This window comes from Poeciliopsis prolifica, unplaced genomic scaffold, assembly GCF_027474105.1.
Source record: "Poeciliopsis prolifica strain line A6 unplaced genomic scaffold, Auburn_PproV2 SCAFFOLD001, whole genome shotgun sequence".
In the NCBI taxonomy this organism is placed as follows: Eukaryota; Metazoa; Chordata; class Actinopteri; order Cyprinodontiformes; family Poeciliidae; genus Poeciliopsis; species Poeciliopsis prolifica.
The window spans coordinates 15,352,815-15,373,601 of record NW_026562376.1 but is presented as its reverse complement, the minus strand read 5'-3'; the positions used below and the strand labels follow the sequence as shown (position 1 = coordinate 15,373,601).

Here is a 20,787-nt window from a genome sequence, read left to right as displayed (position 1 = left end):
AATTAAATTAAGAACGTTTGGAAAAATACAGCGGAAAAGTACCTATCCACAAACTAGTCAAGTTTGCCAATAAAAAGCGGTGACTGTGTAAAACTTCAAAATAAAAGTAAACTTTTTGACAGGTTGGTATAAATCAAAGCACATAGAAAAAATTATTTAGAAAATCTTATTTTTAAATGTAATTTTTAATTGCATGATAACCACATGAAAGACACGTGAAACGGTCCTTTGCGAAAATACATCAACCGGAAACGCCTGTTTGGTCCAACTTGACCACACTGACTGGGCTCGCGTAAAACTTCAGCCACACCGGCGCTTCTCTGGTCGGACTGTTTTGTTTTTCTCTCAGCGATGGAGCGGAAAGTCGCCCGAGAATTTAGACACAAGGTAAGACGATGAACGTTTTTTTTTAAATCATATATTCCAATATTATCTGAATAAAACGGTATTGCGTTACCTGGTGTCTCAGGTGTCTCCGCCGGAGAGGATGTTGCGCGCGCACAGGCCTCTTTTCTGAAAGAGCTGAATCAGTCAGGAATTAGTGTAGTTGGTTTGAAATAACACTAACAAGAAACCAAAGCTGATTCAGGACATTTTTTTTCTATCTGCTGTTTGTCTTGATCTAGATATTTGAAGACAAATAATAATAATAATAATAATAATAATAATAATAATAATAATAATAATAAAAGTAACAAAATTCTATCACGAGAGGTACTTTAGGATGAATCTTATTTTGGGGGTATTTAACATTCCTTCATAACAACAGATTATTTATGTCGACAGAAATTCCCGTCAAGATTCAATCGTCACACAGAGTGTTATGTACTTACAGATTAAACTATTTTCAAACGAGGTGGGCTTAAAAAGTGAAGAGGGAATGTACTGTTTAAAATGCTTCCAATTGAGCAAAGTAAACATTAAATTATTATAGACCTACAATTAATTAAAATAAATAGTCATATTTTGATTATAATTAATAAAGTTAAATTTCAAACCCTTTTCCACTTTTAGCCATACTTTTATGTGTTTTGACAACATTTAGGTGAAACACATTTTAATCTTTGATTTTTCTGGCTGTTGACGAGTCATATTATTTAGATGAGCCTTCAGAACTATCAAAGAGCATAGGATAATTGAGAAAGGAAAGCTGATATGGTTGGGGCATTTTCTTTTTATCCTTGAAGCATGCAGGGATCACCTCAAAGCCATCTGTGCTACCAAGAGGGGCCCATATTGTCTCTACAAAGGGCAACATAGCATTAGGTAATGTGCCACATATGAGCGTCCAAGCAGAAATAATGAGACAATTTATGGGTTTAATTAGAGGCTCTCCACAGTCAGTCTTTTGTTGTTTTTCCAGACATGGACATATCTGCCCTGATTCCCTCAAAATAATTGTGGATTGTCATTTTCTGTGCCTTAGAACCCACCTGAGCTGTTGATTTGATCAAAGTTTATGTAAAAATGTTAATCATTATAACACTTCTTATATGTGAATATTGTATAATCTACTCCGAAGCATATATTGCCCAAGGATATAAAAGCATGACACACAGGGAGCTCCAACGTTGTTATTTTATGATTCCAAAGTCTGTGGCTCAATCCCAGGAAGGGCTGACTTTTTCTTGCAGCACTAAGCAACAGACATTTACAGTGACCATAAAGTCAGGCGTGTTTTGAACACACCCATTTCATTTTGATGACCTGTCATCATAAAGAATTACCATCAAAAATACTTGGGCATGTCAATAAATTGGAATATCACTCAAATTAATCTATTTCAGTAAATAAGTTCAAAACGCAAAGCTCTTTTATAGGATTAGCTGGAACTATGTTTACTTAGACTATATAAAATTACAAAGCTTTTTTCTTCTCTTCTCAATTTCTGACATTAAACAAAATGAAGTCTTCCCTATTTAAGGTCATGTCGGATTGGAAAACATAAATTGTTTTTGGTTAATGTCAGAAATAGGAAGAAACATTGTTTTTATACTTTGTCCAAGGTCATAAAGAGGCTGATGCTTTTTATTGGAACAGATGTCATCATGAAAAAGTGTATCTTTTAATGTAGCCTATGCAAATATTTCATGACTGTATTATGTTCAGTTTTTTCACCAAATTGCTGAAAAAAGTTCACTTTTTGAAGATATTCTAGTATAGTCCTTTAATCTTGTTGGAGTTTAAGATAAGTTTGTGTGCGAATGTTGGGTGTCATGTCTGTGAGATGTAAGTTGACACTGCTGACCTTCCTCCTGCTGCCTCTCTAGCTATTATCTCCCAGTGCTTTGATAGAGAAGGACAGCAGTCATAGATTCAGGTCATCCCACAGTTTAGTTTCACCCTTACGCCCTCTGCTTAAATGAAATCAGGTTCTGAAATTTGTTTGTGATTTAGCAAAAAGTAGCTAAGGGATATCAGGGTGAAATGTGCATCAGTAATTGGCCGAAGCGTTTCCTGAAAACCATCCTGCTGCACCTGAGCCGTCATCAGGTTAGTAGATGGCTTCGGCCCCTCGTGGCGTTAGCGGGACCATGGGTGGGACAAAAGTGACAGTGTGTGTGTGTGTCGGTGAGCTGACAGAAGAAGGATGGTGCCAGATGTTTCTGTTCTGTTGCAGGTGGAACTGCTGATTGAAAATGAGGCAGAGAAGGATTACCTATACGATGTTCTCCGCATGTATCACCAGTGAGTACCATCTGTCATTTCTCAGGTGGTCGAAGTGAGTGTTAGTTGCTGTTTAAAACCAGATATCTTTGTATAAGTAAACTCCTGTAGAGTATTTATTAGATCTTGTCATTTAGGGAGAACCACTTTGAATAAAAACAAATAGTCTTGAAGTGAAGCTCTTATTATTTATAACATTTTTGTGATATGTTTTCTCATTTAATCTGAGTTGTCTTGCAAATTTGCTAAAGCTTGTTGCTTACTGAGATCAGAGTAACTGGGTGCACCTTCTGAGGCCAGTAGGCTAAAAGTCTTCTAGGTTTCAATTAATCTTTGTACAGAAGCAGAGTCCTGTGGCCTCATTGGATGAGCCTCTGATCCGTTTCCATTGTGCTTCGACAAGCTTGGCTAGTTATCCACAAAAGCTCTTTTTTATGCTCATCCTTCAAATGGGGCTGAAATGACACATATGCATAATTAAACAAGCAGACCATGTGTAGTTTCTTTTCTCTTTTGTCTCTATTTGAATTGCAGCAGAGAGAAGACTGGATTATTTTTTCCATTGACATACAATGATATATTCATTCTTGATCCTTTGCTTAAATAATTATCATCTGTATTATTTTTAATTTGCAATAAAAAAATCTGGTTGCTGTGTAGAAGCTTGTGAATTAGTAAATTATATTTCAAATTCTATGGTCTTCTTCTACTGTGTGGTTGAAATGACTGTGTGCATTAAAAATGGTCTAATTATATAATCATGTAATTATTTTGGGACATTCAGGTCGGTTGAACTGCTTCATTCCCGGTTTTAGATTTGTTTTAGAGTTTTAAAAGTTAAATATTTATATTTGTTATGCAGTTATGGTCAACACTGCACCCCACAATGGTTGCTTACAGTTTGACTTTACTATAAAAAACACAACTTTGCTTCAGTTCATTTAAGTTTGTGAAGGTTTATTTAATGCCCTACCACAAACATTTCATTGAGTTATTTTGGTCATGTCTGGTATTGCAGACATGACTACCTGCATGCCACAACAAAATGAGTTGCGTGTGGTCTTTCAAGAATTATTTAGTATTGCAGCTTCCCTCCTAAATCATATGAAGCACCAAGGGATGATAGTTGAAACCTAATTCTTATATTCCTTCGCATATCAATATCATTTACTCTATTCCTCCATAAATTTAAATCCTGACCATGTTTTGTATTCACTCAACATTTTAAGCGTTAGTTTTTTTTTCACTGTGAGGCAAAAGTAATCCACCACAGACTGGTGTAACCCATTCTCTCTCTCTTTCAGGTCTATGGATTTGCGGGTGCTGGTGGGAGACCTGAAGCTGGTTATCAATGAACCAAAACGGCTTCCGCTGTTCGATGCGATCCGCCCTCTGATCCCACTTAAACACCAAGTCGAGTACGACCAGTTCACACCCAAGAGGTCGAGGTGAGTGCAGCATAGCATTTTAGGTGTTTTGCCGTGGAAACAGTCTCAGCTGTTTTGTATCTTAGCGATAAACTTGATTAAACTTCAGGAAGCTGAAAGAGGTGCGTTTGGATCGAACGCAGCGGGACGGTCTGGGTCTCAGTGTTCGAGGAGGACTAGAGTTTGGCTGTGGACTCTACATTTCACAGATTGTCAAAGATGGACAAGCTTACAATGTTGGCCTTCAGGTATGTAGCTATTACATAAAGATATAGATTTTGTTTTTCTTTCTTTCAGTTTTCTATTTCTCACACACTTTAGGAGAAAAAATTGCACATATTAAAATCAAGGAAAATATATTTCTTACCCTATAGTGTGTTGCAACAGTTCTTAGATCTTTAAACTTTTTATGCTATGTCAAGTTAAATCAGAACCTTGATTAATTTGATCAGTTATGTGAGACCATCTACATAATTTCCATATAGATGGTTTTTATGGTTTTCAAGCACCACTGAGTCCATCCCCACTTAAACCACCTTTTGCTACAACTATATGCAATTTTTATGAAGTATGACGTTCCGAGCTTTTCACATCTACAAAGGTAATTTATGATCCAATTCTTTTTAGCTCATATTTTTCATTTGATGCATCCTTACTTTAAACAATCAGAAAGCTGGATGCCTTTTAGACCTTTTTATTTTTTAGATTTGTGATGAGTTATAGAAATCCTTTCAAAAAATTTATTTAGTTTCTTATTTGAACAGATAGATATAATTATAAATGTCACAAGCATTTTGCAATTAATTAAAAGAGAAAAGGCAATAGGTTCTTTAAACTTGACGATTTTGGCTCTAATGATAAAAGATTAGAAACACACTAATCTAAACCATTCCTCAGTGGTCCTGGCAGTATGTTTACGATCATTTTCTTGGAGACAGAAAAACCTGACCCTGTCTCCATTCTTGGTCATGGTCGGTTTGCATTTGTGTCAAACCTTTTCTAATGAAATGACTATTTTTGTATTTTGTTACGTAGTTTGTAGAACCTGAGATGACCATGCAACACACAGTTTGAGCGATTGTTAAATCAGAACTGTGTTCAGAGGATCCACTAGGTGGAGTAGATCCCATTTACTCCCAAGATGGCTCTGCTCCAGAAAGTATTCATAAAAATCCCTTCAGATTTGTGTTTCAAAACAGATCAGATGCCGTTTTTATGTCTGTTTGCTCAGTGTTGATATAATGGACAGAACGGCTCATAATGGTGTCTTTGGAGCAGACTGGCTCTTTTCTGCCCTGCAAGATCACAAACATACAATTGGCCTCCAATTCTCCAGCTGTGTTGTTGAACGTAATGCTCATGACTAGTGTGCCCCTAATGAATTGGCAGATTGTACTGAACTCAAAAGAACATCGAGTTGCTCAGATTCATTCATTCCATTGACAGTTCATTATGCACATAATTACAGGGAAAGAAATAAACACATGCTTAGGCTTAGAATCAGACTCATTTTATTTGTGATGTTTTATTTCACAAAACATTAATGTATTCATTATTACGCCATGTAAAAAGAAAGCGAAGTTCATATAATAGGGCAGATGGTTAAGTTAGGATACAAAATGAAATTTCTGCACCAGAATTTAAATATTTCTATTTAAGGCCAGCCCCTATTTCAGAGCCACTGTATTACTTTTCTAAAGAAATTAAAATTGACAAATAATCTGATACAAAATCAAACATATAGAATATTTCTGGGGCTTCATTCAGGATTAGCAATCTGCTATCTTTTTAAAATATCCATAGATTTTTAGACAAAAGTAGATCAATGGTGCAGCATTATTAGATATGAAAAGGCTGATTTATAAATATAGAATAGAGAGAAAGATTTATACTAAAAATAGACTAAAGTATTAAAGGAAACTTACATTGCAATCACATGTTTCTACTATATATACAGGGATATTAGTGAGCATAATTTCACAGAATTGAAAAATCAAGAGTATCCCTCTAACTGCTCTTGTCTAACAAGATTAGATTATATTTCAATTCGACTATAGGTGTTTGTGTAACTTAAAATTATCTAAAAGATGTGGGTCTTACTGTAATGTACAATTAAACACTAATCATATGTTCAAAGCATCTTCTTCTAAGACAAACTGAAATGTTGAACTCTCTAAAAGAACTACATTTTTGTAAAGAGATTATTTGTTCTCTTGTTTTCAGTTCCTGTACATTTGGACAGTTTTCTTAGAAACTTATTGCAAAAATGATTTCATGAAGACAAAATATAAAGCTAAAATGGGTTGTACAAATCAGTAGATCATGATCTGTTGAGCAAACAGGAATGTAAATGTTGGATTGGCAGAAACGTCATTTCTGACCTCAGCAGGTTCATTGAAATCAAAGTATTGATTTTAAGCTCGTTACTGATTTACAGGTGGGTGACGAGATCGTGCGAATCAATGGCTACTCCATCTCCTCCTGCATCCACGAAGAGGTCATCAGCCTCATCAAGACCAAGAAGATTGTGTCACTCAAAGTTCGCCGTATGTTGACTTTTTTTTGTCATCAGTACCAGAAAGAATATTTAATACTTCACTATATCTGTGATTTGTTATTCATTTGTCTTTTATGCAGATGTGGGGATGATCCCAGTAAAAAGGTCAGGTTTATTAATTCTTTTCTTTGCCCTGCATGTCCAAAAACAGCTGCTTATATTGTGTGTTTTTGTTCACTGCAGCTCATCTGATGAACCCTTGAAGTGGCAGTTTGTGGACCAGTTTGTATCTGAGTCCGGGGTAACAGGCTCCATTTTTTTTTCAGGCTGTAACCGACTCAAAGACTCCTGGTTTTTACTCAGTTGTTTTGTTTGTACTGCTTTAGGAGAAGAGAAGCAGTGTGGCCGGCTTGGCATCTATTGGTGGGAAGGAGATCAAGGAGAAGAAGGTTTTCCTCAGTCTTGTGGGAACTAAAGGTATGGGCATCAGCATCTCAAGCGGCCCAACCCAGAAACCTGGGATCTACATCAGCAACGTCAAGCCAGGCTCCCTCTCTGCTGAAGTTGGACTTGAGGTGATTTCTCCAACAAGACTCTATGATGTCTCCGATAAAGGAGAGTAAAATAAGCTATCAATAATTCTCTCTTAGTGTGTATATTGTCTTAATACTATTACAATTAACTGTAATTACTGTAAAAAAGTGTGCTGTAAATTGCTCTACTTTCAAAAAGCATAATTTTAATTGATGTAATCTACAAGTAGAGGAAAGATCTGTGAGTTATTAAATGATACATCACTCTAAGAATAATTAAATTTCTTGGCTAACAAGGTTTTAATTTCTACGGAGCCCTAGGGGACATGGAAAGCTTCTTTTCCTTTTGAGTTGCCTCACAAAAGCATTGTGTTCTCTCGCAATAATGTACTGATTTTTATTTGTAAAGATGTTTTTGAATATCATTCTTTTCCTTTCCTCTTTTCTTTTTTCTCTCACTATTTTGTTGCTAATCATTGGTAATCTATCACATAGAATCCCAGCACAAACAATAAAAATAGCATGTTTTTGTTATAATGAGACACATGTGAAAACAGGGTGAAGAGTTTTAGCTTAAAGAAATATGCCTGCATTAGCTTTGTGTAAAGACATCCTAATACTTATAGTTTATGGTTTTTATTTTAATTTTTCCAAAGTGTTACCCCTCTCATGCAGTCAATGCTTGCCTTATCCACTGTAGGCTGGAGACCAGATTGTGGAGGTGAATGGAGTGGATTTCACCACTCTGGACCACAAAGAGGTGATTTTGTTCATGACAACATCTGTCATTATTTTATATAGCGATACACACACAATACATATACCTGCAACTGATTATAAATCATAAAGTAAAGACTGGCTAAGAGACAGTCTAAGAAATTTGAATTCTGACTTTTGTGTTTCTTTTAAATCTCATTTCTAAGGCTGTGAAAGTCCTGAAGAGCAGCAGAAGTCTCACTATCACGGTTCTGACAGGAGCTGTAAGTACACACTGCGTTGTCCAATGACTGCTTAAACCTTTTAGAGTACAATGTTTTGTACTTTGTCTTATATTAAAACTCATTCATTAAATTATAATGGAATGTACATAATTATGGCATTAACTAAATCTAAAGTATAAAATGTATTTTGTTTAAAGGGATTCACAAAGACTCCCTATTTATCTTTAATTTGATATAAATCAAATAAAATTGAATAAATCTCAATGTTCTTGATCAAATTTAAAATTCTGCGACAACAATAAAACAAATTGCTGCTAAGCAACTAGTACAGTAGTATTTATCTTTATTTGAGGAGTGAAAATCCTGCAACTGGGATGAAACTTGAATTGTTTGCAGGCCCCTGTGGTTCACTTGACAGACCATCTGTCATGACTGCAAGACCACAAACATCATTTTCTTTCTTCTATGCATCACTCTGAGTAATGTGCATCAACATAACCTTTCCATAATATACGGCTTAGAAAAATGTCTGGAGGAGCAACATTTATCCTGCGTAAAGTCAATTGTTTGCTCTTGCAGTCGGTGAGGGGGACTGTGTAAGTGAGACAAGCAGTCATGTCTTATTATTGTCTTCCTTGGTGCCTGTCTGATGTGTTTATCGGTGAGTTTGTCTTGATTTGGATGTTGCATCCTCCATCAGCGGCTATTGAAAAAATGGGCTGTGTTCCAAAATCAGACGGTTTCTGCTTGTGTGCCACGCTTTGTGGCTTTTCTGAAACAGTGTTTATTGCATATCTGCAGAGGGAAACCTGCAACAATAATTATATGCGGTAGACAGAACATTCATTGGAAAATGTGCTTTCTGAATCCTCTCTACAATGACATAAAGGCAAAGTTTCAGTCATGACTGAGTTGTCAGCTAGTTTAAATCCAACCTTTATTGTGCTAACATACCACAAGTGCTGTTTTGTTAAGAAAAATATTAAGTGAAAATGAACATATCCTTGTTCCTTTTGGAGAATATAACTTTTTACCGACATGATGTCTATTTCTGTGGCTTAAAGCTTTCTGTTAGCACAAAGCTGAGAAGGAAAGACATCCCTAATGACCTGAGAGAAGCATTTCCTCACCAAGACGTTCTCTGTACCCGACTGAACAATTGCTGCAAATAGAGGCACACTCTGATTTTTGTCTATGGCCGGTTTTTACTCTCTTAGGGAAGCGAGCTGTTTATGACAGATGAGGAGCGCCTTGCAACCGAAGCCCGCCGGGAGGTGGAGAGGCAGGAACTGATGCATCAAAAGAAGGTTGCAATGGAAACCAACAAAATCCTTAAAGAGCAGCAGGAGAAGGAGAGACAGTGAGTGAACTGCACAACCTTTAATTAGCTTCGCCCAGACACAGATAAATGTTCTGTTTTTTCAAACAAAGGAAGCTGTCCCACAGGCATTTGCTACATGACTATTTGAAATTTTGCAGTAGCTGAATTTTCTTTCAGTTTACAAAAAAGGATTACTCTCCTTTCCCCCCTGTGTTTTATGTTTTAAAATGACAAATTGCATCTGTAAACATCATGTTCCCTGTATTTATACTCCTGATGTCTGAACATAGTTTCATGTTGGGGTTTTGATGTTTCTGCTGCCTTTTATAGGAGAAAGAGGGAGATCTCCCAGAAAGTAGCGGAGGAAGAGGAGCGCTATAAGAGCGAGATGGAAAAGTACCAAATTGTCCATATTGAGTGCATTAAAAATATCTTTGTTGAGCTTTAAGTTAATAAAATATCTTCTATAGGATTGAAGCTGCAGAAAGGAAGCACAACAGAGAGTGGGAGGAGGACTGGGGATCCAAAGACAGACCAAAGAGTCCCCGCCCTTCAAAGAGCCCCTCACCGGAGATGAAACCTTCAAAGGCCAAGAGTTCACGTATGATCAAAAGTTTAAAATGCATGAATCCTCTGTTCCAAACTTTCCTCCTCTTGTTTCTGTTTCACTCCAAATGTTCTTTTCCTGCATGTTTTCGTTTGTGTCTGCTGGTTGCTGTGCTGTTTTCCACGGCCTCTTCTCCTAGTTGCTGGAGCCAGCTCCTTCATAGAGGAAGAGGAGGAAGATGAGCAAGACAGCCAAGTGAGTTTGGAGTTTCAGGTGTCATTTATGCCAGCTGTGCTAATTGACACACAAAAGTCTCAGATTTCCTTTGACAACAATTATGTCACCATGAGAGCAGACTTGGAAAATTTCTTCCCATTATTCCCTATTTGCAATCAAAGATTTTACGAAGCTTTACCCTGCCAATAATTTCCTGCCAAGTTCTGCAGAATTATAATTAACAAAATATATTTTTTAAAGTTTCTGGTTGAATAGAATATAACATTTTTCTAGAAATAAGATTAAAATTTTTCTAAAACAGCCCAAAGTTACAAAATCCACTCTTTCCACATGACTGGAAAGCTACAAATACAGTGCGTTATTAGTCAGAGGTTTTAATAAATGACCTAAAATTAAATAAATACCACGTGTCTCCTTTGCTTGTTTTTAAGACGTATTAAACAGTAGCTCAATTTGATTGTTTTGTAACATAAATAAAGATGTAATGAGCATCACATTATGGTAATTACAACTCAGATTTCTCTGTGCATTTCTACAGACAGGTCATTCCAATTCCTAGTTTGAATGCAGCTCTTATCGTAAATTGAAATATAGTTTTTATCTTTAATTAAAAATGCTACTTCCCAGCCAGACACTGACTCTTGAGTGCTGTGTTGTGTGAGGTTTTACATTTCAAGAAAGAAAAAAAAATTATCAACTGTATGGATTCTACTTGAGTGTAAACTAAGTTTGTGATTAAATTTTTCATGAAGAGTTTGTTCATCTCTATCCTTAGCATTTGGCTGGTTTTATCGATATGAGGGGAAGCTGCCTTCACTGCGAAAGGTACAGTCAGCTGGTGTGTTGTGTGAAGTGGATCTGAACAGTTTGCCTTGAAATCTGACATTTAACTCAAATGGTTGGAAATGAGCAATTATTGTTTTCTCAGATTTTCTTGTGTTGGTGTGTGTTTGTGTTACTTAGTTGGTAGTGGCTGTGTTTTATTTTCATTTTTTACATTTTGCGCTACCCATCTGGTGATGCCTCAGAAAGGAGAAAAGAAGAAGAAGAGAAAGAAAATGTCCAACACAGACACACTGCAGGAGCAACGAAAGAACAAGAAGGAGATGGAGTTTGAGCTCAAACTTGCCAGAGAGAAGGAAGAAATGCAAGAACGGGAAAAACAACTGAAGATCAATCGGCTGGTTCAGGAGGTACGAAAAGATGTAGTCTGAGCTCAGAGGAATAAATTTAATCAAAGCATCCCCTTTTTCAACACACGTTGCTTCCAAGAAGTTGGCCTTGTAATCTTTTAAAGTAATCTTGACCGCAGGTTTGCAGTTTTCTGCCTTGTCTAACCACACATAGACAAATTGACGGTGAAATTAATTTTCCCCAGCAAACAAACACTAGTTAAAAATCAGTATCACCTCTGAAAGACTGCAACGTTTTGTCAAAGCTTGAATCGAGGAGTAACAATGTGCTTTTCATGCTGGCAGTGGGTCATGCTGCCTGAGGAGGTTGTGGGAGTTTTGTTGTTCAGTTGACATATGTTTTTTGTTTGAGCCAACACCTGGAGCTGTTTTCAGCCAAGTATGAAGCAACTGAAGCAAGAGTTTCAGCTGTTTCTAGATCTGAAACAAATACTCTCAAATTAAAAAGGCTTAAAGGTTCTCATCAGATTAGGAATTAGTGTCTGCATTTGGCAAATCAGTTCAAATGTCTAAAAGTCATGATCGTAGGTGATAGTGGGATGGAGCAGGAGATTGATTAGAGCTGATCTGTGGGTGCTGTTCTGGTTTGTCAAGTGGAAGAAAGACCTTTAAAGTTTGAAGAGCCTGAAAGCAAACCTCTAATTTACTGTTCCACTATTTCCAGGGAAGCCTTGTGTCATGTCATGGGTGACAGTATGTGTGAAGTTTTTTTTCTCTTGTTTGTGATTCTGGCTGGCTGTAACTCCATCCCAGGTCTCAGAGACTGAAAGGGAAGACCTGGAGGAGTCTGAGAAAGTGCAGCACTGGGTGGAGCGACTATGTCAGACTCGGTTGGAGCAGATTTCTTGTGTGGAGAATGAATCCCCAGAGGTACAAAGTCTTCAGTTCGAGCCTTCCTATGTTCAGAGCTTTTCAACAGTTGTAGTTTGTTTCTAACATGAATGATTTTATGGAAGATTTTACATGGGTGGTGAAGTATTTCTTATTTGTTTGTGGCTTGAAGCTCTCCCCACCTCGTTCTCCTGGCTCAGAGCCAAGGGTGAAGCATTTTCCTGGTGGTTTCAACCTTGCAACCACTGATCTGGACGACATTAACCTGGATGAAGTGGACCAGAGCCTGAGGGGACCTCTTAAAAAACTAGTCCCGACTCAGCCCACCTCAAACCAACCTCCACCTCCCTTGCCTCGCCCCCCACCCTCACCCAAACTAAATCCTACAATCCCTAAGTACTCCCCGCCCTTATCTCGAGTTTCCCCACAGCGCCGGCCTCCTTCTTCCCCCAGTCCGAGGAAGCCTCCATCCACTTTGACAAACAGGGAGCGCAAGCCTCGCGCACATCCCCAACACACACAACCAGGCCGCCCGTCTCCCTCCAACTACCCTCTGCCATCTCAAACGTCACGCCCCCCATCTTCCCCCCAACCCACGCCACATCCCCGTCCTCCACCTCCCCCTCCTCCTCCACCACCTCCTCCTCCCCCTCCTCCCCCTCAGCACTCTGAAGAACGTGACTACCGGAAGCATCACCACCACTTCCAACGTCCTCCCAGCCTTCCCGAACACAGGAGTGAGTGGGAAACAGGTGGCTACCTCCCCAGAGGGGGGATTTATGCATCCAGCACCAGTGAAATGTCTCAGCCCTCAAGTCCAAAGGTTTGACTTCTTCATACTTCATGACAGAAGTATGACGAGTGTGAATTGCCTTTTCATTGTGATTTGTCTTTCAAATCACGAGTGTTTCTGTGTAACGAGCGTTTGTGCTCTTATGAACCTCTCTACAACTTTCATTGGTAGACTGAACTGGATAGATGGTTGCTGATGCTTAGCTGTGTCTGTGTGGTTTTTATAGAACATAGTGAGCAGGATACTGCATGGTGTGTGACGTGTGATGATATTTAAACAAAAGCCTGTATGTGCTACTGTTTTGAGCACCCCGGAGTGGATGTCTTTCTGAATGTTTTACTGTCAGATACATTGGCTATTAAATTTGTAGACATGCATGTGAAAGTGGTAGGTTTTTGTGAAGTAAAACCCGTCGAGCCGGGGTCTCAAACTGCATTCCTCAAGGGCCGGTGTGCTGCCACTTTAGATGTTGCTCTGCTTCAGCACACCTGGCTCTAATACAAGTTCACTAACTAGTTTTGTAGAGCTTAACTGCATGATAGTGAGGCAGTTTAGCCATTTAATTCAAGTGTGTAGAACAATGGACAGGTCTAAAGGTTACAGGACTCTGGCCCTCGAGGATTGCAAGTTGAGATGTTGTTGTAACAAAATGGGCTTCAAAAAGTTTTATTTTAAGGGACTCCAAACCAATGTATCAAGGTTTTCATATTTTTCTTGCATTTTTTTCTCCTTAATGTATTTTCTATTGAATTGTAGAAAGTACAATTCAAAGTGTATACTTCACTTTGAAGGTGGGATAAGTTTTGAAATGGTGTCATTCATGGAGATAGGAAAAAACTGAAATATTAGCAAGAGTGTGAGTTCTTTTTTCTGCTGTGCACTTGGAGTTTGTGATGTATTAAAATATGAGAAGTGCTTTGGGTGTTTGACATTTCTAGCTTGAGCCGGACAACTGACGGATTCCTTGTATTCTAGGTGATGAGAAACACCTCCCATGTCAGTCATATTTCCAGTTCAAGCAGTCAGCTGGTAAGCCTCCCTCCTTGTGAAAACTCACATCTACCTTGTGCTGCATTTGGAGTCGGCTGAGTTTTGTAAATGTTTTGCTTGGATATGTGATCCAATAGCAGCTGGCTCCCAGTCCCCCTAACCAGAGGCGACAAACGGCTCCCGTCATGTCAAAGCCCGTCATGCTGCCGCAGTCGCAGGCTAACCGGCCAGATCCGCTCCGACCTGCTGTCCGTTCTGATGGCCTGGTATGAAGCTTATTAGGGTCATCTGGCACAGTGTGCCATCAGCTGCAGCAGCCATCAATGTCTGCCTCCTTTTAAGAGCCCTAGGAAGTTTTCCAGATTTCCTGTTATTTTTATTTCAAACAGGCCAAATATTCTAGTATTTTTCTTCAAAACCTTAATTAAAACAGGCAAAGTAAGTTGTGTTCACGGCATGTTGGATAAGCTGGTTCTAATCATCCTTCCTGATTAGAAATGAAACCTTAAACAGCCACTTTGCCATCTGAGCCATTAGCACCACCACAGGCCTCTACCTCCGCAGCGAGAGATAAAACGACACGTATACAGATCACTTCTAATTATAGCTGCTGCAGGTAGAAAAGGAAATGTATTCTCCTGCTCTCTCTGGGGATCGTCAGTGTTGTGAAAGTCATTCCTCAGTCACATGGAGGTGCTTACTATTTCGATTTACATTTTGACTGGATCTGGTCAAAAAATGTGGAACATGAAGCTGTAATTCCTTCATCTCTTTTATAGTTAAATATCTTAATACATGGAAGAATATCAGCCATCTTGGTCAAATATTTGTAAATTATTTTATGACAAATCTAATACAGCTGTTTAGACAGACATGTTGGAGGAAATTTATTTTGCCACATTTGTTACTCTGGGCTGTTTTTACTGGAACAGCAAAGTGTTATTGTTTCTGTGGACATATTTGATGCGTTGTAGTAAGTTGTCACACTTCAATAAAAGTTCAAAGTTCCCACAAAGCCTGGAAACTGTTGAAGCATCAAACTGAAGAATGTATTTTTCTTTTATTCCTGCAATCTCACGGAAAACGTTGAACCGTTGTTGTGCTTCAGCCTCCAGAAATGCTTAAACGGATGGTGCCTTTCAACTCGTCTTTCAAATCAAACAACAAACAAGTAAACATTTCTTCCTGTACTTTCCCTGTTATGCTTGAGTGCGGCCTTCCTTTTCTAGTTTGACCTTTTCGTCTCCCTGACTGGACCCTTCGTGATGGCTTTTGCATGTTTTTTTCCTGTTTTCTCTCTGCAGCAGTTGTACCCCTGCTTTTTTGATGAAGTGCTTCATGCATGAATGCATTTTTATTGATTGGGAGAAAACTGTAGAGGCCTTGAACATGTTGTTTAGTATGGGAATGCATGTCATGTGGCTGCTGTGTCACTAGGGAGATTAATAATGTTTTTCTTGCAAAAGATGGTCTTACCTCCTGAATTCACTACTAAAAATGCTGATTGAAAACTGTGAGTGTCTGTAAACCTGTCGTCAGAAGTCAGCTCTTTATGCATTACAACGGGACAGGAATTGCTTTTTTCCTATGGGTTTCATTAAATTTATATGATATTGCACATGCAGGAGGAGGCATGCTAACTCAAGTCATTTATACTCATAATAAATAAGAACAAAGGCATATATGGTGTTATTTTTACATCATAGAGCATTTGTGCAGCAACTGGAAATGAATTGCTAGATTAATGTTTTTTTTTTTTTTGTACTGGAAACTCTGGACTGAATAAATGTGATTTACTCACCCTGAGAGCTTGGTTCTGTTTCCTTCTTCCTCCTGTAAAATGAAATTGCTGCAGACTTGAAGCGGATCTGTGTTATTTCCTTCTGTGGTTGAACGGTGAATCAGTCTTGATAAAATGTGTCAGATTATTTTCAATTTGTGAGAAACTTTGAGGTTTTTCAGTGTTGAGGCTTATCTTCAGACCTTTACACTGAACTGGTTGTTGTCAAAGGAAATCTGACCTCTTGTCACACAACTCGTCTTCACTAAATGTTGTCTTCATTCGCTCTTTGTGTATTCACTGTAAATTAATTACATATTGATATTTTTGTTTCAGGTATTTCAGAAATATGTGGACGACTTTGATCCTTACTCCATGGTATTGTATTCTTGGGCTACAGAAAAGGAGATTCAGTTCTTTTATGCATAAGTCATGCATAGAAACATTTATCTTATTATTTTTTTACTCATCAACTAATGTGTTTAAAGACCTGTTTAAACAGATTAAAGAGCTGTCTTTGTTCCATGTGTAGTCTCACGGGAGATAGTCTCACGGGAGATAGACTCAAACTATACAAAAAATACAAAGACTGACTTTTGGTCGACACTGAATTTTTTTCATTAGTAAAATAAGTTAAGATATTGACTCGTCCCAGTCAATATCTTAACTGGCAACATTCAATATCTCTTAGCAGAATCCCACGTCCTCTGAAGTGTTACAGGAGAGATAAAATGCACCGTATGTGTAATTATTCTTGACCAGCACTCCTCTATTTTAAAGCTACTAAAATCTATACTCATGATTTCCTCTTGCTGGTTAAGCTCATTTGGAACAGGTTACCATTTATCATGCCGTCAAATCTTATTTTGTCATTTACATTTAGCTACAATCGAAGTGATTTTTTTCCCCTCCTTCCCTGTTTTCTTGATCTTGAATAGTTCTCCTCAGACCAGATAGATGGGCGAGATGTGAGATTGCTAAAAATCAAAAAGGTAAATTTTTTCATAGTTAAAACACAAGGACTGATTCTTTTCCAAATTCTGAAATCTGGCTGATGATTTCTTAATTTTGTTTTGTTTTTAAGGCCGGACAACTTGACATTGCTCTGGAAGGGGGAGTTGACTCTCCTCTCGGAAAGTTGGTGGTGTCTTCAGTGTATGAGGGCGGTGCAGCCGACAAGCACGGTCAGCCGAATTCTTCATTCCATGATTTAACTATACTGCAACCGTGTAGGGAGTTTGAAATATTACTGTTTGGAGCAGATTTGTTGCAAATTTGTTAAATTAATGATTTAAAATCATTAATTTTTTTCAAACTCACAGAGAATCAAAACAATAATTCATTCTGTCTGTTCCTTTTTTTTTTTTAACTAATTAAAAACTTTTTGCTTTATATCCACTTTCAGTCTATTTTTATGTTTTAACATGTCATTAAATATTTTAGACCTGGTATGTTTTTATTCAACAGTTAGTTCCTGCACTGACTAAGTTGTGCACGTCTGATAATTTTAGGAAGGCCTTAATGCTGATTATTTTTGCTTCTTAAATGTCTGTGATGTTTCTTTGTGTGTGTGCGTTTGCAGGAGGGATTGTCTCTGGTGACGAACTCATGGCTGTCAATGGGAAAATCCTGATTGATGCTACTTTAGAAGAGGGACAAAACTCTCTGGCTCGGGCCTGGAACAGTGGAGGGGTATGAGACCACTTAGAGATTAGAAGACATACTCTGGATTTTAACAATATACACAGTTTAATAGATCATATGTTATACATTCAGCTGAGGTTCTTACTTTGTATTGATTTAATCAAAGAGATTTAAATTCATTTCACTCCTCAGGACTGGATCGATGTTGTGATTGCCGTGTCCCCTCCAAAGGATTATGAAGATGAAGTGTAAGATTTATTTTTGTTATATTCCAATACGCTTACTTGCATTTTATGTGCTAAGCTATGAATCTTTTGAAATATGACAAAGTGGTTCAGTAGTTTACAGATGGCGGCTCGTGTTTTTGTGTGTATGCATGTGTATGCAGCCCTAAGTCAGCATCAGTCAGTCCCTCTGTGAACAGAAAGGTGTTTGAAGGCAGTGCAACACTTTACAGACATGGCTATCAGCTTCAGCACTAGCCCCACCTCTCTTCCTTCCTCACCCTTGTTCTGGTAATTAACTTAGCCTTCAGCCCTCATCCTCTCTGCTGCACGTCAGAGAGGAGGTTTGGTGTGGTGGTTGTTTTTGTTTTTGTTTTTCCTCTTGGGGACATGTGACAGACTCTGATAACTTGAATACTTAAGACGGCAAAAGGATTTTAATGTTTGTTTCCTCTCATCCTGTCAGGTTATCTCCTTGTTGCTCAGTCATGACTTTGAATGCACATTGTCAAAACAAGGATTTAAATAGAACACTTTTGCTACTTAAAGACATTGATAATAAGTGACAGATCACTTTGTGTATGTGCTGGATTCAGTGAGCCATAAACATGTTGTTGCATGTTCTCAACTCACAGACACCCCAGACTCCTGCCAGCCTTCAGCTGTTGTTCTGATTGATGTTGTTTCTTGGACTGTTACTCGTCCTAAAATCTGTTCCAACCTTTGAGTCTGAAATGGTTTTTATTGAATTTACTGTCACAAGATTATATTATGTCACTCATCATATTAGTTTTGGGCTTTTGGTGATTCGTTTTAACTTATTGTAGCTTTTCATTAATTACTATTGACGTAAATGTCCTAGAGGAGGTTGCAGACAAAACATCAGTTGTGGTCATCAACAAGCTTCTGGAGTAATTATGACTGACATTTTGACAACTATAAACAATTTAAAATTGTTTTTTCTGTTTTGGGGCATTCCGAAGACGTAATATTATCCTCTTTTAAAATCCTTTTCCACATTGGATTTGATATGCCGTATTAGGTTTTCCTATAAAACTAATGATTGAGGACTCAAGTCATGGCCGAATGGCTCACCTTGACTCCATATTTGGTTTAATCTTTGTTCTCCCCTGAACATAAATCTTCAGAAAACATTTAGTTGTTCCATAAAGAGCATTTGCAATTTTCAACCATGCTTCAAGGTGTAGATTTTCGATTCTTTATTGGTCAGCAGCATCCTATCAGGTTTCATCTGGAACTCTAAGCCTTAAAGTAATTCATATGTGCAAAAACAATGGCTTAAATAAGTCACTAAAAGCTCAAAATGAATATGAAATGCATGATGCCTACATGTAAACTTTTGACAAGACCTGCATGTAATGTGAGAGATGCACCAATTGCAGTTTCTTAGCAGATTCGAGTCTTGATCTGAGATTTTTTCCAAAAAAGCATAAAAACCTCAAAAGTTTTTTTACAACTTCAAAATATATATTACATGAAATACATATTATTCAGACTTGTGTTAAAGGTCCTCAATTCTATTTTTTTTCTCAGCTGAGATGTATTATATTATTCAGTTTAAAAGTAAAATTGCTTCTTTTTTAATTTTTTTTATAAATAGGTCTAAATTTAAAAAAAAAAAATCACAATGTTAAGAAGTATTTTCCTTTGTTATAATTTTTTAAATATTCTGCAGCAGTTTCCACCTTAATTTTATCCAGGATTCAGGAAAACTAAGAATCCTTTACCAGGGCAATTAGTTTACAATCACCAGCTGTTCTTATGCATCTTAAGATAGATGGGCAATGAACGCTGTATATTAGCGAGATGTTAACAAAAGAATATACTCATAGTTTCAATTTTATCATCTTATTTTTCTTTTTTGAACTTATTTTTCTCCATATTTTTTTTTTAAACAATCTGTACTGCACCTTTTCTTTACACCTGTCAGATGTTCACAGTTACTTAGCTGTGATTTATTGAGAGTTGTTGAGTGAGGAAAGGATTATTTTTGAGGACTGTTAAACTGAAAACCATCAGGTCTCCAATAGGACAATTTATGCATCTCTAGATACTTTTTTTTGCATCGGAGTAGTTTGGAAAAAGTCTTGTAACTCATTTGCATAAGTCCATTTCTGTTTGTTGTGGTTACTGTGCAGTGTCTATAATAGGAAAATGACAGACACATGTTTGTCCAGTTCATATTGTCTTCCACTTCAGATGAAAGAAAAGGCTTCTATTGTTTAAATTATTTTATTAACTTTGCTCCTTTTTCCTGCAGGACATTCTTCTAATAGCACCAGCCCTTAAAACCAGATTCATTGAGAGAAACCTCTTCAATGAGAAGACTAAGAGGCTTTTTCTGCTTTTTCTGCCTTATCACACTTTGGGACTGAGCCAAGCTGTCATTTAGACTGACGCCGCACCGTCGATAGACATTTTCACTGTCTTGTTTTATCAATAGATGCTCCAATCATTAATCAGTTTTCTGCCTTATACCTCTTCACTTCTGTAAAGACTGGAAATAACTGACTTCTATTATGCTAACATCAGTCACTTTGCAAATGGAGGAATTTGAATAAATGAACTGAAATCAATAATGCATTCAAAATGTTCTTTTCTTGAGCCCAATAAAGAACTGGTCAGACTAAAAATGAGGTTCTGCTTGAATGTTGATTATATATTTTTTATTTTAAAAAATGGTTTACAGATTTATGTATTTACTCAGTGCTGTAAATATAGTATTTTTAAGTAAAAGTTATGTTTGCATCTGTCCTCTGCAGAAATATGCATATCCAGTATATAACCCACATTTTTGTTTAGATGTCAAAGAGCGTGGGGATCTAAATTTGTATTTTATATACAAGTGATGGAAAATATTGCACTGTCTTTAAGTTTGTGTTTTTTTTTGTACTAGTATATAAAAAATCATCTGGAGTTTTCGTTTGCTACATCAAACCATGACAGATTCTGTGGTGTCATTCCATCTGAAAAGTTGCGTAAATAGTACATTTATAAAGCCCAACTGATTCAATGACTTGACTTATTCTGTATGATATGACCTAAATCAGATGCTGAAGTATCAGCTTAGGCTTAGGGTCTTAAATCTTCAGAAATGTATTGCTTAGTTCTGCTTGGCTGTTTCAGATTAAGGGTATTTTC

General features: G+C 37.4%; 1 protein-coding gene across 4 annotated transcripts; it reads left to right on the top strand.

Moving 5' to 3' along the window:
• Window positions 1-282: 282 nt before the first annotated feature.
• Window positions 283-19,946, top strand: ush1c (Usher syndrome 1C). Of its 4 annotated transcripts, none has more exons than XM_055034337.1 (20): window positions 283-387; window positions 2,621-2,688; window positions 3,972-4,115; window positions 4,204-4,342; window positions 6,532-6,640; window positions 6,732-6,756; window positions 6,835-6,892; window positions 6,978-7,166; window positions 7,825-7,884; window positions 8,048-8,104; window positions 9,283-9,425; window positions 9,717-9,782; window positions 9,857-9,987; window positions 10,133-10,188; window positions 16,094-16,135; window positions 16,696-16,749; window positions 16,842-16,941; window positions 17,340-17,449; window positions 17,594-17,649; window positions 19,907-19,946. In XM_055034337.1, the coding sequence occupies exons 1-20, from the start codon at window positions 352-354 to the stop codon at window positions 19,917-19,919; spliced, it is 1,656 nt and encodes a 551-aa protein (XP_054890312.1). In that variant the 5' UTR covers window positions 283-351; the 3' UTR covers window positions 19,920-19,946. The 4 variants fall into 4 exon arrangements, with proteins under 4 accessions (XP_054890312.1, XP_054890337.1, XP_054890322.1 ...); XM_055034362.1 differs by lacking the exon at window positions 19,907-19,946 and adding an exon at window positions 17,790-18,305; XM_055034347.1 differs by lacking the exons at window positions 16,094-16,135; window positions 16,696-16,749; window positions 16,842-16,941; ... (1 more) ...; window positions 17,594-17,649; window positions 19,907-19,946 and adding exons at window positions 10,946-10,995; window positions 11,199-11,363; window positions 12,117-12,408.
• Window positions 19,947-20,787: the final 841 nt, after the last annotated feature.